This window comes from Phyllobates terribilis, unplaced genomic scaffold, assembly GCF_046119375.1.
Source record: "Phyllobates terribilis strain yellow unplaced genomic scaffold, ASM4611937v1 Scaffold_8__6_contigs__length_399053987, whole genome shotgun sequence".
NCBI classification, from domain to species: domain Eukaryota; kingdom Metazoa; phylum Chordata; class Amphibia; order Anura; family Dendrobatidae; genus Phyllobates; species Phyllobates terribilis.
In genome coordinates, this window is record NW_027362768.1 from 375073716 (window position 1) to 375090235 (window position 16520).

Below are 16520 nucleotides of genomic sequence, written 5' to 3' on the forward strand. Positions count from 1 at the left end.
CAGGTTCTCAATGGGATTCAGATCTGGGGGAAATTCCCTGGTCATGGATTTTAATGTCAATGTTTTGCTCCCCAAAATAAGTTATCACTCTTGCTGTGTAACCTGGTCTCCATCATGGGGGAACATTTTCTATCACCACATTATCCTGGATGATGGAAGAAGTTGCTCTTGGAAGAACTTTAGATCCGGTTGTTTATTCATGGCCCTGTTCTTAGACAAAATTGTTAGTGAGCAGCCCCCATGGATGAGAAGCCCCTACACATTGTGAGTGAGCCCCCTCCATTGATGAGAAGCCCCTACACATTGTGAGTGAGCCACTCCATGGATGAGAAGCCCTTACACATTGTGAGTGACTGCCTCCATGGATGAGAAGCCCCTACACATTGTGAGTGAGCCCCTCCATGGATGATAAGTCCACACATATTGTGAGTGAGCCCCATCCATGGATGAGAAGCCCCCACACATTGTGAGTGAGCCCCTCCATGGATGAGAAGTCCACACACTTTGTGAGTGAGCCCCCTCCATGGATGAGAAGCCCCCACACATTGTGAGTGAGCCCCTCCATGGATCAGAAGCCCCTACACATGGATGGTCTCAGGATGCTTTACTGCTGGCAGACACAAGACTCTTGGCAGCATCACCTTCTCCGGACAATCATTCTTCCAAATCTCCTGAAAAGTCTGAAGGGGCTTCATCAGAGAAAATATCCCACCCCACACCTTGTCCTCTGCAGTCAAATCCTTGCAGAACATCAGTCTTACTTGACACCCAGCAGCTTCCAAAAGCTTTCACCTCACAGTGGGTGCAAATGCACTGACACCTACCTGCTGCCATCCCTGAGCAAGCTCTGTACTGGTGATGAACCAAGCCCAGAGCTCAATCTTTTTTAGGAGAGAGTCCTGGCATTTGCTGGGCTTTCTTGGATGCCCTGAAGCTTTCTTCACAGCAATTGAACCTTTCCTTGAAGTTCTTGATGATCTGATACATGATTTATTTAGGGACAATCTTACAAGTTGCAATGTCCTTGCCTGTAAAGCTCAATGCAAATCAATGATGACTGCAGGTGTTTCATTGCAGGTCACTTGTTTACTAGAAGTGATTTCAAGCTCCAGCACCATTATAAAGCAACCAGCCTGTTATTTTTCAGTCAATATGAAGGAGTGATATCAGCTGCCTTGTCCTCATTAACAATTTCTCCTGAGTTAACGGGAAGATCACTGAAATGATGTAAGTTTACACTGTATCAGGGCTGAAATTCAGTGGGGTTGTTCTTTGTGATTAAAGGGCCATTACACAGTTTTATATAGTCATTCTTCTGCTTCATTATTTTACATATCAGACCCAATAAGAGCAATGGATAAAAATTCTAATTGTGACTAAAAAAGCAACAATATAAAAAAAAACTCAGTGTTTAAAAAAATAAATAAAAAATCATTTGTCTTTGATAAGTTATTTATTTTCTTAAAGAGGCTTTTTTTTTCAGTCAGTCATGGGCTGCTGATCTACTGCAATCTTCATATTCCTTCTGAGCAGGAAAAAATTGATCAGACTGAACTGAGAAGGCTGTAGGCAATCAGTGGCCTCTGATTGTCTGCAGCGGTCACGTGATGTACCTGCCAGATTTTGATTACAGAAAACTGGCAGGGACACAGTGGTGAGCGTGTAGGAGCGGCAAAGGTCTGAGAGGTGAGTATACGGGCCTTTCTGGGCCCTTTTATGGGTCAGCTCATCCTCATGAGAACATCTAGAGATTACGTGCAGGTTAGGAAAAAAAAAACATTAAAAAGAGCAGAAACAGGAAACGTTCTGATTTGAAAATGTTCCTTTATTTGTTTACTCTGAACTATATGACAAGCGGATATTAAATATTGATCGTTTCTTCCAAAAACTGTGCCACATCAGTCCACAGCAGTGGTACAGACCCATTCACTTCAATAGAGTCGAGCTGCAATACCAGATACAACCTACTGAGGAGTGTGGCAGTGTTTTGAGAACAAAGTCGGCATGTTATTTTTTTTTTTGTTTTGTTTTGTTTTTAAATCTTGGTCAACCCCTTTAAATTATTGGTCTTTTGTTTTGCCTGATACTTTATGGTCTGTTATACGTTCTGCCGCTGATCCCCAGTATTAGCAATAATTAAATTAGTTCTTCATACAGGAGTAATAATTCCAGCGTCTGTCCCTGCAAAACAAATCAGATCGATAGTTGAGCAAAGAAAAAAAAAATGTCAACAATGATATTTCAGCAAGACAGATCGTAGTATCGACTTGGGACTCATGCATGGACCCTTTACAGGAACGCTCCAGGGGTCCATATTAATACATAAGACCAGGCTCTCTGTATTAGTACATAAGACCAGGCGCTCTGTATTAGTACATAAGATCAGGCGCTCTGTATTAGTACATAAGACCAGGCCCTCTGTATAAGTACATAAGACCAGGCGCTCTGTATTAGTACATAAGACCAGGCCCTCTGTATTAGTACATAAGACCAGGCGCTCTGTATTAGTACATAAGACCAGGCGCTCTGTATTAGTACATAAGACCAGGCGCTCTGTATTAGTACATAAGACCAGGCACTTTGTATCAGTACATAACACCAGGCTCTCTGTATTAGTACATAAGACCAGGCGCTCTGTATTAGTACATAAGACCAGGCCCTCTGTATTAGTACATAAGACCAGGCGCTCTGTATTAGTACATAAGACCAGGCGCTCTGTATTAGTACATAAGACCAGGCACTTTGTATCAGTACATAACACCAGGCGCTCTGTATTAGTACATAAGACCAGGCACTTTGTATCAGTACATAACACCAGGCCCTCTGTATAAGTACATAAGACCAGGCGCTCTGTATTAGTACATAAGACCAGGCACTTTGTATCAGTACATAACACCAGGCGCTCTGTATTAGTACATAAGACCAGGCACTTTGTATCAGTACATAACACCAGGCTCTCTGTATTAGTACATAAGACCAGGCGCTCTGTATTAGTACATTAGACCAGGCGCTCTGTATTAGTACATTAGACCAGGCCCTCTGTATTAGTACATTAGACCAGGCCCTCTGTATTAGTACATAAGACCAGGCACTTTGTATCAGTACATAAGACCAGGCGCTCTGTATTAGTACATAAGACCAGGCGCTCTGTATTAGTACATAAGACCAGGCACTTTGTATCAGTACATAACACCAGGCTCTCTGTATTAGTACATTAGACCAGGCTCTCTGTATTAGTACATTAGACCAGGCCCTCTGTATTAGTACATAAGACCAGGCGCTCTGTATTAGTACATAAGACCAGGCGCTCTGTATTAGTACATTAGACCAGGCCCTCTGTATTAGTACATAAGACCAGGCGCTTTGTATCAGTACATAAGACCAGGCTCTCTGTATTAGTACATAAGACCAGGCGCTCGGTATTAGTACATAAGACCAGGCTCTCTGTATTAGTACATTAGACCAGGCCCTCTGTATTAGTACACAAGACCAGGCTCTCTGTATTAGTACATTAGACCAGGCGCTCTGTATTAGTACATAAGACCAGGCCCTCTGTATTAGTACATAAGACCAGGCTCTCTGTATTAATACATAAGACCAGGCGCTCTGTATTAGTACATAAGATCAGGCGCTCTGTATTAGTACATAAGACCAGGCCCTCTGTATTAGTACATAAGACCAGGCTCTCTGTATTAATACATAAGACCAGGCGCTCTGTATAAGTACATAAGATCAGGCGCTCTGTATTAGTACATAAGACCAGGCGCTCTGTATTAGTACATAAGACCAGGCCCTCTGTATAAGTACATAAGACCAGGCCCTCTGTATTAGTACATTAGACCAGGCCCTCTGTATTAGTACATAAGACCAGGCGCTCTGTATTAGTACATTAGACCAGGCGCTCTGTATTAGTACATAAGACCAGGCGCTCTGTATTAGTACATAAAACCAGGCGCTCTGTATTAGTACATAAGACCAGGCACTCTGTATTAGTACATAAGACCAGGCGCTCTGTATTAGTACATAAGACCAGGCGCTCTGTATTAGTACATAAGACCAGGCGCTCTGTATTAGTACATAAGACCAGGCGCTCTGTATTAGTACATAAGACCAGGCGCTCTGTATTAGTACATTAGACCAGGCGCTCTGTATTAGTACATAAGACCAGGCGCTCTGTATTAGTACATAAGACCAGGCGCTCTGTATTAGTACATAAGACCAGGCGCTCTGTATTAGTACATAAGACCAGGCACTCTGTATTAGTACATAAGACCAGGCGCTCTGTATTAGTACATAAGACCAGGCGCTCTGTATTAGTACATAAGACCAGGCGCTCTGTATTAGTACATAAGACCAGGCGCTCTGTATTAGTACATTAGACCAGGCGCTCTGTATTAGTACATAAGACCAGGCGCTCTGTATTAGTACATAAGACCAGGCCCTCTGTATTAGTACATAAGACCAGGCGCTCTGTATTAGTACATTAGACCAGGCGCTCTGTATTAGTACATTAGACCAGGCCCTCTGTATTAGTACATAAGACCAGGCGCTCTGTATTAGTACATAAGACCAGGCCCTCTGTATTAGTACATAAGACCAGGCGCTCAGTATTAGTACATTAGACCAGGCGCTCTGTATTAGTACATAAGACCAGGCACTCTGTATTAGTACATTAGACCAGGCCCTCTGTATTAGTACATAAGACCAGGCGCTCTGTATTAGAACATAAGAACAGGCGCTCTGTATTAGTACATAAGACCAGGCGCTCTGTATTAGTACATAAGACCAGGCGCTCTGTATTAGTACATTTGACCAGGTGCTTTGTATACCTCCATATGTTGTCTCTATCACTTGAAGTGGACCTGAACGAATAGCTGATTTGATGTGGATTCTCTGCAGCAGATCTGTAGTCCTTCCCCTGCGTTTTCCCATTAAAATCTGCACCCACTACAGTTGGATTAAATCAGCCCCCCATCAATACTGGGAACGAGCATGTGTGACCTTCACTGCTATAGATACTGGATGGATCAGTGGTCGCACATCCTCACTTCTGCCCCATTCACACAGGAAACTTTGGGACCTCCGGTCTCATTTATAGCTGGGATCTCTGTGGTTGAACCTCCAGGGATCATACATTGATCACTATTCCTGTGGACAGGTGATATGTTGTTTATAGGACAACCCTTTTAAAGGCCAAAGTTCACATGAATCTTTGGACCAGTCATGTCTGCAAGTTTCACAAGACCGATAATACGCTCATCTAATACTGTATGCCAGGGATATACTCTATGCTGCAGCTCCCCTGTCCATCCCTATTGGCAGGAACTCAACTCATTTAGAAGAGACAGTTGGCAGCATCCCATGGCGTGCACCTTGTATTTTGGGATGGGGTATGTGACTTAGTTGGCTCTGGGGTACAATTTCACTGAGCTTTTCCTGAGGGTCATGTGACTGTGCTACTTCTTAGGTGAATGTTATGTCATAATAAGTTTCCCCCTGCAGGGAAAATTTAGGGTTTTCCATTTGAAACTATCCCTTTAAGGGTTCTATTGAACATATAGAATTTATAGAATATGCTTCTGCATATTGAGCATGGAGGCATTATACCCCGTGCCCAGTGCAGACACTTACTCCTTATTGTTGTCATGATAACTCTGAGCCCCAACAAGGTAATAATTTGGCGGTGCATCCCATCGTAGGTAATTGTCAAAGTCATTGACGTAGCCGCTCCACTTGCAGTTCCTTTGAACGGCCGTCTCTCCTTCACAGCAAAGAAATCTCCATCTGAAAATGATTTGTGATGATTTAAAAAAAAACTTTTTTACTTGACATCAATAATCTGCTAAATCTTAAAAACATGATAGATGAGCTTCCTCCAGTAGATAGCGCCAGGAGACCGATTTCCTGTGCTAATTTGCAAAGAATTGAGAATTATCGTGATTTTATCCCAAAAAGCAGAAGCATTGTTATGATTAAAAAAAATCAGAATCAAATCCAAAACATTTCAGTCCTTAACCCTGAACATATACTAATGAAAAAATAAAAGTATTCAGGGGTTTCCGTCAATCTTCTGAAATTACTGAAAAAAAAAAAAAAAAACCTTTTACCTCCTGTCTTCTTTTTTGTTATCATGGTAGCTATCCATCCCACTCAAAACTGAGCCAAATGGACAGATGAACGTGAACTCCTGGTCAAATTCATTGACGTAATTCGTCCAATAACAGGAACCTGGATTATTAAAGGTGTTCTGGCAGCTGAAATCCCAGACACGATCCTCGTGCTTATTGTCGTGGATGCTGGAGGAAAGTAGAAAAGGATAATATTAAGTAATATATAGTGTATGAATAGAGGAGGCCATGGTTACAGCTCCAAAGGGGTTGTTCCAAGCTCATTTGCCTGTTCATAGGTGTAACCATAGTCCTAGGAGCTGTAAGGAGGTCCTGCATGCTGATGGGAGCACTCGACCGCTGTTTTGAGGCCCCAATTCTTAGCTCTCCAGTATTATGCTGGGCATATTTGCCTCTCAGGACCTTAAATACAACTCCTTGAAATCTGTGTCAAGAATTCATAGCTGCCCTAACTATGTATGCAGATGTCCTGGCCATAGCAGAGCGACATATTGGAGCACTCTAGCACCTATGGTGCACATAGTTGGCAACAATCCCAGGAATATCCCAGATTTTCAGATACAATCCTGGCAAGTTTAAAGGATGATTTTAAAGGCACGTGTGCCGCCAGCCCTGCTCTTCTGCCCTATCTACTACTGGGCAATCTCCATGTTTTATTACCTGTATATTAAGCTAATGCTCTGGTGACTCTTACACTCGTAGCGGAGAATTTGATCATAGTCGTTGATCCATCGATCTGAAGGAAATAAAGCAAGTGAGAGTTGTGTGGAATTGCCCACGATTTGGGCATTGCCAAAGTTAAAAGTTCCTTGGTATCTGTGACTTCATCTAATTAACTGTGCCTATGATGTGCAGCTGCTATGGGGCCCTTGAGAACGGGGGGCGCGGTCCTGGTTTACACCATCCCATTGATACAGAGGGAAGAGAATCTGAGCAGGACTTCCTAACTGCATGGTTAATAATGGGGTGTCCATCACTGCAGACAATTGTGAACATAGTTTATCTTCCAACTTATACATAGATACTGATTTGTCAGAATTCAAGATGATTTAATCAGATTTCCTGAAATTCACAAGGATCAGTCAAAACAAAATATGTCCAGCGCCATCTCGCACACTGCTAAAGAGGGTAATTGTGTCAGGTGAGGGTAACCGGGCGTCCCCATAATGCCCTACAGCAATTACATTACATAATCTAGCGCAGCCAATAAGGGGGGGCCTGTCTTAAAGATGGGGGCTGGCGAAGCAGTGCCATTTTATGCTTTTACAGTGTAGGAATAGAAGTCAGATCACACAAATCATTCACACAGACACAGATAAAGGCCAAAATTGGATTATAGTGTATTACTGCTGTGTGGAAGCACATTGATTCATAGACTTGAACTACCACTCCCATTCAAAGATTCAACAGAGGTGGTGTCGCTGCAGAATCGGTGTGACAATGAACAAGGACGTTCTGTAGCTGCAGAGTCGGTGTGACAATGAACAAGGAGGTTCTGTAGCTGCAGAGTCTGTGTGAATGAATAAGGAGGTTCTGTAGCTGCAGAGTCAGTGTGACAATGAATAAGGAGGTTCTGTAGCTGCAGAGTCGGTGTGACAATGAATAAGGAGGTTCTGTAGCTGCAGAGTCGGTGTGACAATGAATAAGGAGGTTCTGTAGCTGCAGAGTCGGTGTGACCATGAATAAGGTGGTTCTGTAGCTGCAGAGTTGGTGTGACCATGAATAAGATGGTTCTGTAGCTGCAGAGTCGGTATGACAATGAATAAGGAGGTTCTGTAGTTGCAGAGTCGGTGTGACAATGAACAAGGAGGTTCTGTAGCTGCAGAGTCGGTGTGACCATGAATAAGGTGGTTCTGTAGCTGCAGAGTCGGTGTGACAATGAATAAGGAGGTTCTGTAGCTGCAGAGTCGGTGTGACAATGAATAAAGAGGTTCTGTAGCTGCAGAGTCAGTGTGACAATGAGTAAGGAGGTACTGTAGCTGCAGAGTCGGTGTGACAATGAATAAGGAGGTTCTGTAGCTGCAGAGTCGGTGTGACCATGAATAAGGAGGTTCTGTAGCTGCAGAGTCGTTGTGACAATGAATAAGGAGGTTCTGTAGCTGCAGAGTCAGTGTGACAATGAATAAGGAGGTTCTGTAGCTGCAGAGTCGGTGTGACAATGAATAAGGAGGTTCTGTAGCTGCAGAGTCGGTGTGACCATGAATAAGGAGGTTCTGTAGCTGCAGAGTCGGTGTGACCATGAATAAGGAGGTTCTGTAGCTGCAGAGTAGGTGTGACAATGAATAAGGAGGTTCTGTAGCTGCAGAGTCGGTGTGACAATGAATAAGGAGGTTCTGTAGCTGCATAGTTGTGTGTGACTGAATTGGGAGTTACTGAACATGCATAGTCGGTAAGACTGTGAATTAATTGATTTGTGCTATACTGCAGTAACAGAACCTGATTTTTTTAATACAAATATCCAAAAAGATTATTATATCCAGAATCCATAAATTTAAAATTAACTGTCTACCTCAACGTGTGCATGTTGTTAAACATTGTTATTCTTTACACTTTGTAGTAGTAGTCACTACATGCCACTCAGATACAGTGGACTGTTTCAGGTGCTTACTTTGCAATGGAAAAACTAACATGCTTTTGTTGCACTTTGTTTTTTTCAGAAAGTACCCAGGGTGCAAATATCTACTATATAATTGTCTTATCCCGTCTGTCTGTCTGTCTATCTGTCTGTCTGTCTGTCTGTCCTGGAAATCCCACGTCACTCATTGGTCCGGCAGCGGCCAATCAGCGCAGCGGGATTTCTGAAAAAAGATGGCGGCCGTTAGCGGCTCATCTGGCGGATGGAGGTCAGCGGCGCTAGCAGCACAACTACCCCGACCGGCGCCGCTGACCTCCATGCGGCTAACGTCGGAAGATCAGCGGCTTGGCCCGCTGATCTCCCGACAGCAAGTGTGAACGGAGGACCGGGGAGTGGCGCTGCCGGTCGGGATGCTTCTGCTGGGAGCGCCCGCTCATCTCCCAGGTTCTCGCAGCAGAAGGAGCTGCACAGGCAGCGCCGCTCCCCGATCCTCGCTAATGCGGAGCCGCACAAGCAGCGCCGCTCCCGGGCCCACACTAATACGACGCTGATTGGTCGAGGTGGCCGGCCGCGACCAATCAGCGAGATGGGCGGCAAATTTAAACGCCGCTGTGCTGATTGGTCGCGGTGGCCGGCTACCGCGACCAATCAGCGAGATGGGCGGCAAATTTAAACGCCGCTCTGCTGATTGGTCGCGATGGCCGGCCGCGACCAATGATTGAGATGGGCGGCAAATTTAAACGCCGCTCTGCTGATTAATCGCGGCTGGCCACCGCGACCAATCAGCGAGATGGGCGGCAAATTTAAACGCCGCTGTGCTGATTGGTCGCGGTGGCCGGCCGCGATTAATCAGCGAGATGGGCGGCAAATTTAAACGCCGCTCTGCTGATTGGTCGCGGTGGCCGACCGCGACAAATCAGTGAGATGGGCGGCAAATTTAAGCGCCGCTCTGCTCATTGGTCGCGGTGGCCGGCCCCGACCAATCAGCGAGATGGCCGGCAAATTTAAACGCCGCTCTGCTCATTGGTCGCGGTGGCCGGCCGCGACCAATAAGAAAGATGGGCGGCACATTTGAACGCCGCTCTGCTGATTGGTCGCGGTGGCCGGCCATCCGCAACCAATCAGCGAGATTGGCGCCAAATTTAAACAATGCTCTGCTGATTGGTCGCGGATGGCAGACGCGACCAATCAGCGAGATTGGAGCCAAATTTAAACAACGCTCTGCTGATTGGTCGCTGACGCCAGACGCGACCAATCAGCGATTTTGGCGCCAAATGTAAACTCAGCTCTGCTGATTGGTCGCGGTGGCCGGCCGCGAACAATCAGCAGTATTGGCGCAAAATTTAAACAACGCTCTGCTGATTGCTCGCGGTCGCCGGCCGCGACCAATCAGCAGTATTGGCGCCAAATTTAAACCTCGCTCTGCTGATTAGTCGCAACCACCGGCCGTGACCAATCAGCGATTTTGGCGCCAAATTTAAATACCGCTCTGCTGATTGTGCCCGGTCGGCCGCATACCTATTCTAGAATACCCGATGCGTTAGAATCGGGCCACCATCTAGTATACGTATAATGGGCTTATTTTAATAGTCAAATTTATCAATTGTACATCACAATACCAGCACTCTATTGCCGTATTTTCTAGGCATGAACCTATGTGTACCTACTTTACAATGTAGGGATGGTGATAACGGAAAAAAAAATATTAAAAGGTTTTACAACTGTTTCAGTAGTCGAATATAAACCACATCTGCCACAACAATACATTGCTGTTATTGCAAATTACTTTCAGTGAGTATCTACCTAAAGGAATAGTATTCTAGGTTTACATACATTGCATTTTTTTGACAAGAAATAGGAGGTGTGGAGGAGAAGGGGGCGCATGTTAAAAAAAAGAAAAACACACACACACAACACGAAAAGCAACTCAAGTTTGCCATCCACTTTAACCTTGCCAGATCTGTTGATGTCACTTGGACATTAATAAGGATGTATTTACATTAAAAAGTTCAAAAGGGTTTCAATAGAGTCCTATAAGTGTTATGCACCCATTTTCAGAGCGATTAAAGGCTTTGTAGTATTGAGAGTCAAAGGCCACGGCCCCACTATCAGTATTCGGTCAGTATTTTTTCTCAGGAGCCAAAACCAGATGAGGAACAATCAGAGAAAAGGTAGAATAGAAACAAGTCACCAATTATGCATTTATCACCCACTCCTGGTTTTGGCTCCCACTTCTGAGAAAAAATACTGACCGAATACTGACCAAATACTGATAGTGGGGCTGTGGCCAAACTCTGAAAATTCAGCGAAGCCGTCAAATTAGAACTTTACAAGCTTCAATCATTTCTCATCTGAACTGTTCACCTTCCAAGCAATATAGTTTAAAAAAATAATTATGGTGCAGTAATGGTGCATTCATTTTCCGCATCTATCCATATGGACTATGATAGTTTGTACCATTCGCAGGGGACAGGCTACTATAAACCTCAGCATTTTGCATGACCACTGATCTGTAATAGCGGTATATTACTACAGTTAGCAGTATGTACCCATCAACGTTACCTGGTGGAGCTGCTGACGCCACAGCAATTCCCAGCAGCAGAGGTAGATGCACCCGCATGATGAGGGGGCAGTCTAGATCCTCAGGAGGTGCAGTAGATCTCTGTGGGATTTGAGCACCAGGCGTTTTATATACACCAGACTGGAGGAGGATTATTACACATTAACCAGTCATCCATGAGTAATCAGCACCAATACTGAAATCTGGCAATGTGTGAAGGTTACATGGAGTCATGTATCAATATTAGGCACTCGCTGAATACACAACTTAACAAAAAGTTCAATACTATACAGTCCATACCAGACCACTAGGAGGAGCTCAGAGAAGTCAGAGGTATAAAACCCATTGTCTGCAATAATAAATCTGTCCTTAGAGAGCTCCCCCTAGTGGTGGATACAGGCACCTATATTTCAGGCCACTGGAGATTACCCTTCTCCCCTCCAGCAGCCATGGTCTTCCAGACTCCAAGCCCTGGCCTTGTATTGGCAGGCTACTGCGGCCTGCTGATAACATGTCCTGCTTGCCAGTTGGCCTTTTTTATACTTCTGATGAAGCCCAATATTTACCTTGCTTTGTTCATCTGGGGATTTCTTGTACTTTTCAACACAAGTGCACACGTCTAGCGAGTGGCAAACAGATTACGCCTTCCAAAATCCAAGTTTACAGTTGATATCAGTAAATGGTGTGAATGGTAACATCAGGTACACATTTGAGTGTCACGTCAGGTATAAAGACAAGTCAGTCTGTAAAAGGCGAGCTGTATCCGCACTGAGACAGTGTGGCCAAGAAGGGGGACATTGTGTCTTTTGTTGGGAGAATTTGACGGCATTAGAGTTGACATGGGGGCATTGTGCCTGACATGTGGAGGGGGGTGCAGGCATTGAGGACATTCTGGCAGCCATGGGAGAACAATGGCTAATATGATTGATCGTGTAAAGTTATTGTTTATTTATATAGCGCCATTGATTCCATGGTGCTGTACATAAGAAGGGGTTAAATACAAAATACAGATATCACTTACAGTAACAAATAAACAATGATAGATTGGTACAGAGGGAGGAGGACCCTGCCCTTGCAGACTTAAGGCCCTGTCACACATAACGAGATCGCTAGCGAGATCGTTATTACGTCACGGTTTTGAGATCGCTGGAGAGTCGTTTCGTGATCGTTGGGTAGCTGTCAAACATGCAGAACTTCCCAACGATTTCGGCCGCCCCAGCGATCTAACGAACGATCTCGTTGGGGCGCTCTCACACAGCAGCTATTTCAACGATCCACACCTTGATAGGGACTGTACTGTGTCAGACAGGCGTGCATAAAATTACTTTTCCGCGCCCCCTCATCTCCGATCGGTGGATGCTACTGCGTTATGATTATGTGTTATGATTGGGCGGCAGGTTTAAAATAAAGCCACGTTGTAGCAATTCCGTCCCTTTGTTCCTATCTGCGCTCTGGTTTCAGATCGTAGCAGCGTTCACCGGGCTGTATTCATTCATCTCGGCTTTGTTAAGGTCCTGTCAGCGTCCTGATTTTCGGATTCTAGTAGCATTCTCCACGGCGGGAAATGAGGCCTCTGTAGCGACCACCAATCGGGGACGAGGGGCGCGGAAAAGTCCAATTTATGCACGCCTACGTGTCTCAGTTCTGAATCGTTAACGAGGTCGTTGGTTAGGTGTCAAATACAGCGATGCACACTGCCCAGCGGGAGCGCAACGACCCAGGAATGGTCCAGGAAGCTTTGTAACGATCACCGATCTCACAGCAGGGGCCTGATCGTTGCTACCTGTCAGACGTAGAGAAATCGCTATTGCGTCACAAAACCCGTGACGTATCAACGATCTCGTTATGTGTGACGGGGCCTTTACATTCTACAGGATGGTGGGGGAGGAGACAGGAGGTTGGGGGGTTGCAGTAGCTCCGGTGTTGTTGAGGAGGCTGCAGGGTCATGGCAGGCTGTAAAGCCTGTTTGAAGAGATGGGTTTTCAGGTTCCGTCTGAAGGATCCGGGTGTGGTGGATAATCGGACGTGTTGAGGCACAGAAGTCCATAGGATGAGGGATATTCAGGAGAAATCTTGGAGGTGATTGGGTGAGGAACAAATAAGTGTGGAGGAGAGAAGGAGGTCTTGGGAGGACCGGAGATTACGTAAGGGAATGTATCGGGAGATTACTTCAGAGATGTACGGAGGAGAGAGGTTATGGACGGCTTTGTAGGTCAGTGTTAGTAGTTTGAACTGGATACGCTGGGGGAATGGAAGCCAGTGAAGGGATTTGCAGAGGGGGAAGCGGAGGAGTAGCGAGGCGAAAGATGGACCAGTCGCGTAGCAGAGTTAAGGATGGACTGGAGGGGTGTGAGAGTGTTAGCAGGTAGGCCACAGAGGAGGATGTTGCAGTAGTCGAGGCGGGAGAGGATGAGGGCATGCACAAGCAGTTTAGTAGATTGAGGGTTGAGGAAAGGATAGATTCTGGAAATATTTTTGAGCTGGAGGCGACAGGAGGTGGCGAGAGCTTGGATGTGAGGTTTGAAGGACAGGACAGAGTCAAGGGTTACTCCGAGGCAGCAGACTGCCGGTACAGGGGAAAGAGTGATGTCATTTATTGTGATAGAAAAGGTCAGGTGGGGAAGATATGCAAGATGGGGGAAAGATGAAAATGATTGCAGGATGTTTGACAAATGCTTTGTGGCTTATATAGACGTATTGTAGAACGTGGGGGAAGGGGATAATACAAGTTGATAGTTTAAAATAAAACAAACCACACTAGTTGGCAAAGTTTGCAGAGAAAAGATACAGCTGGAAGGAGCCTTCATCATGGTCTGGACCAGCTAGAATGGAAAAAGAAACAGAAAAAAAAAAAAAAACCCACACATGAATGTCTACAAACTAAAAACCGTCACCTGCATCTGATCAGCCTTGTATTTACCTGCCCAGCATGCAGTGGTTCCCATTGGTCATGATATGGCGGTATTTTTCAGTAATGTTTTGCACAGTCATGTAACCATGCGGTGGTAGCATTTGATCAGGTCATGGTGCTGAGGTGTTTAATACAATAGGACCCTGTGGGAGCTCTAGCCCATTGTAGGGTAAGTACTTCCTGCACCAACTTTATAAGTCATTACACCAAGTAGTTTCTGCTCAGTACAATGACAATTTTATTTCATGTAATTCTGCTAAATCACCTTCATAATGCATGAGAAGTGAGGGTCTCGTTTCTGTCAAGAATAAAGCTGTCATTTTCCTATATTTGTATTAAATTGTTTGGCTTGTGTTCTGATCTCTGCCAGCCCTGACCCTATTTTTGTACCAGTCAAAAGAAAGAAACACACACACACACACACGATTTGCATCCTACCAAAAGGCAAATTTTTAAGTCACTGTGGCCTCCAATTTAGAAATGGGCTATACATGGTTTTAACTTTCAGACACTAGGGGGCAGAACTGCCCAGTACCAAGACTACAGCAGCACCTAAATAAGGGCAGAGCTCTAGATACTGTATATCCAAAGCCTTGGGAACGTGTGAACAGCAGAATATTGCCAAAGTCTTGTCAATGATCGGAGTTCACTGCAACAACCAGAATTAAATCAAACACAGGACTACGCTGTAGTGATGTTAACGGATACTGAACCCAGTCACCCCATGGATGAAGTTTTATATACAGTGGGTATGGAAAGTATTCAGACCCCTTTACATTTTTCACTTTGTCTCATTGCAGCCATTTGGTAAATTCTAAAAAGTTCATTTTTTTTCCTCAGTAATGTACACTCTGCACCCCATCTTGACTGAAAAAAAACCCAGAAATGTAGACATTTTTTGCAAATTTATTAAAAAAGAAACTGAAATATCACATGGTCATAAGTATTCAGACCCTTTGCTCAGACACATATTTAAGTCACATGCTGTCCATTTCCTTGTGATCCTCCTTGAGATGGTTCTACTCCTTCATTGGAGTCCAGCTGTGTTTAATTAAACTGATAGGACTTGATTTGGAAAGGCACACACCTGTCTATATAAGACCTCACAGCTCACAGTGCATGTCAGACCAAATGAGAATCATGAGCTCAAAGGAACTGCCCAAGGAGCTCAGAGACAGAATTGTTGCAAGGCACAGATCTGGCCAAGGTTACAAAAGAATTTCTGCATTACTCAAGGTTCCTAAGAGCACAGTGGCCTCCATAATCCTTAAATGGAAGAAGTTTGGGACCATCAGAAGTCTTCCAAGACCTGGCCATCCTGCCAAACTGAGCAATCGTGAGAGAAGAGCCTTGGTGAGAGAGGTAAAGAAGAACCTCAAGATCACTGTGGCTGAGCTCCAGAGATGCAGTAGGGAGATCGGAGAAAGTTCCACAAAGTCAACTATCACTGCAGTCCTCCACCAGTCGGGCCTTTATAGCAGAGTCGCACGACGGAAGCCTCTCCTCAGTGCAAGACATATGAAAGCCCGCATAGAGTTTGCTCAAAAACACATGAAGGACTCACAGACTATGAGAAATAAGATTCTGTGGTCTGATGAGATGAAGATAATTCTATCACCAAAAAGTTCTAAGCAGTATGTGTGGAGACAATGACCCTAAGCACACAGCTAAAATAACAAAGGAGTGGCTTTAGAACAACTCTGTGACCATTCTTGACTGGCCCAGCCAGAGCCCTGACCTAAACCCAATTGAGCATCTCTGGAGAGACCTGAAAATGGCTGTCCACCAACGTTCACCATCCAACCTGACGGAACTGGAGAGGATCTGCAAGGAAGAATGGCAGAGGATCCCCAAATCCAGGGGTGAAAAGCGTGTTGCATCATTCCCAAGAAGACTCATGGCTGTACTAGCTCAAAAGGTGCTTCTACTCAATACTGAGCAAAGGGTCTGAATACTTATCACATGGTCATATTTCAGGTTTTTTTTTTGTTTTTTTATAAATTTGCAAAAATTGCAACTTTTTTTTTTTTTTTTTTTTTTTTCAGTCAAGATGGGGTGCAGAGTGTACTTTAATGAGAAAAAAAAAAAAAAGAATTTTAGAATTTACCAAATGGCTGCAATGAAACAAAGTGAAAAATTTCAATGGGTCTGAACACTTTCCAGACCCACTAAATTTCTAGACATTCTGTGAACCTTAATCTATGCGGGAGAGTAACTATAGCGAGTACTCCAGCAACAGTTGCACCTGGGAATTGGTGCTAGAGGGGGTCCATAGACCACTTTGCCACTTAAAGCCTTAGACCCCAGTCCCTTTAACAGGTGTTTATTGAATAATGAGTCGATGGG

General features: G+C 44.6%; 1 protein-coding gene across 1 annotated transcript; it reads right to left on the reverse strand.

Annotated features, from left to right (window-relative positions):
- Positions 1-1804: 1804 nt before the first annotated feature.
- Positions 1805-11388, reverse strand: LOC141156594 (hemagglutinin/amebocyte aggregation factor-like). Its single transcript, XM_073642790.1, has 5 exons — positions 11266-11388; positions 6789-6864; positions 6108-6296; positions 5632-5784; positions 1805-2181 (listed from the first exon to the last, which is right to left on the reverse strand). Exons 1-5 carry the CDS (start codon positions 11321-11323, stop codon positions 2142-2144), a joined length of 516 nt encoding a protein of 171 aa, XP_073498891.1. The 5' UTR covers positions 11324-11388; the 3' UTR covers positions 1805-2141.
- Between the last annotated feature and the right edge of the window lie 5132 nt (positions 11389-16520).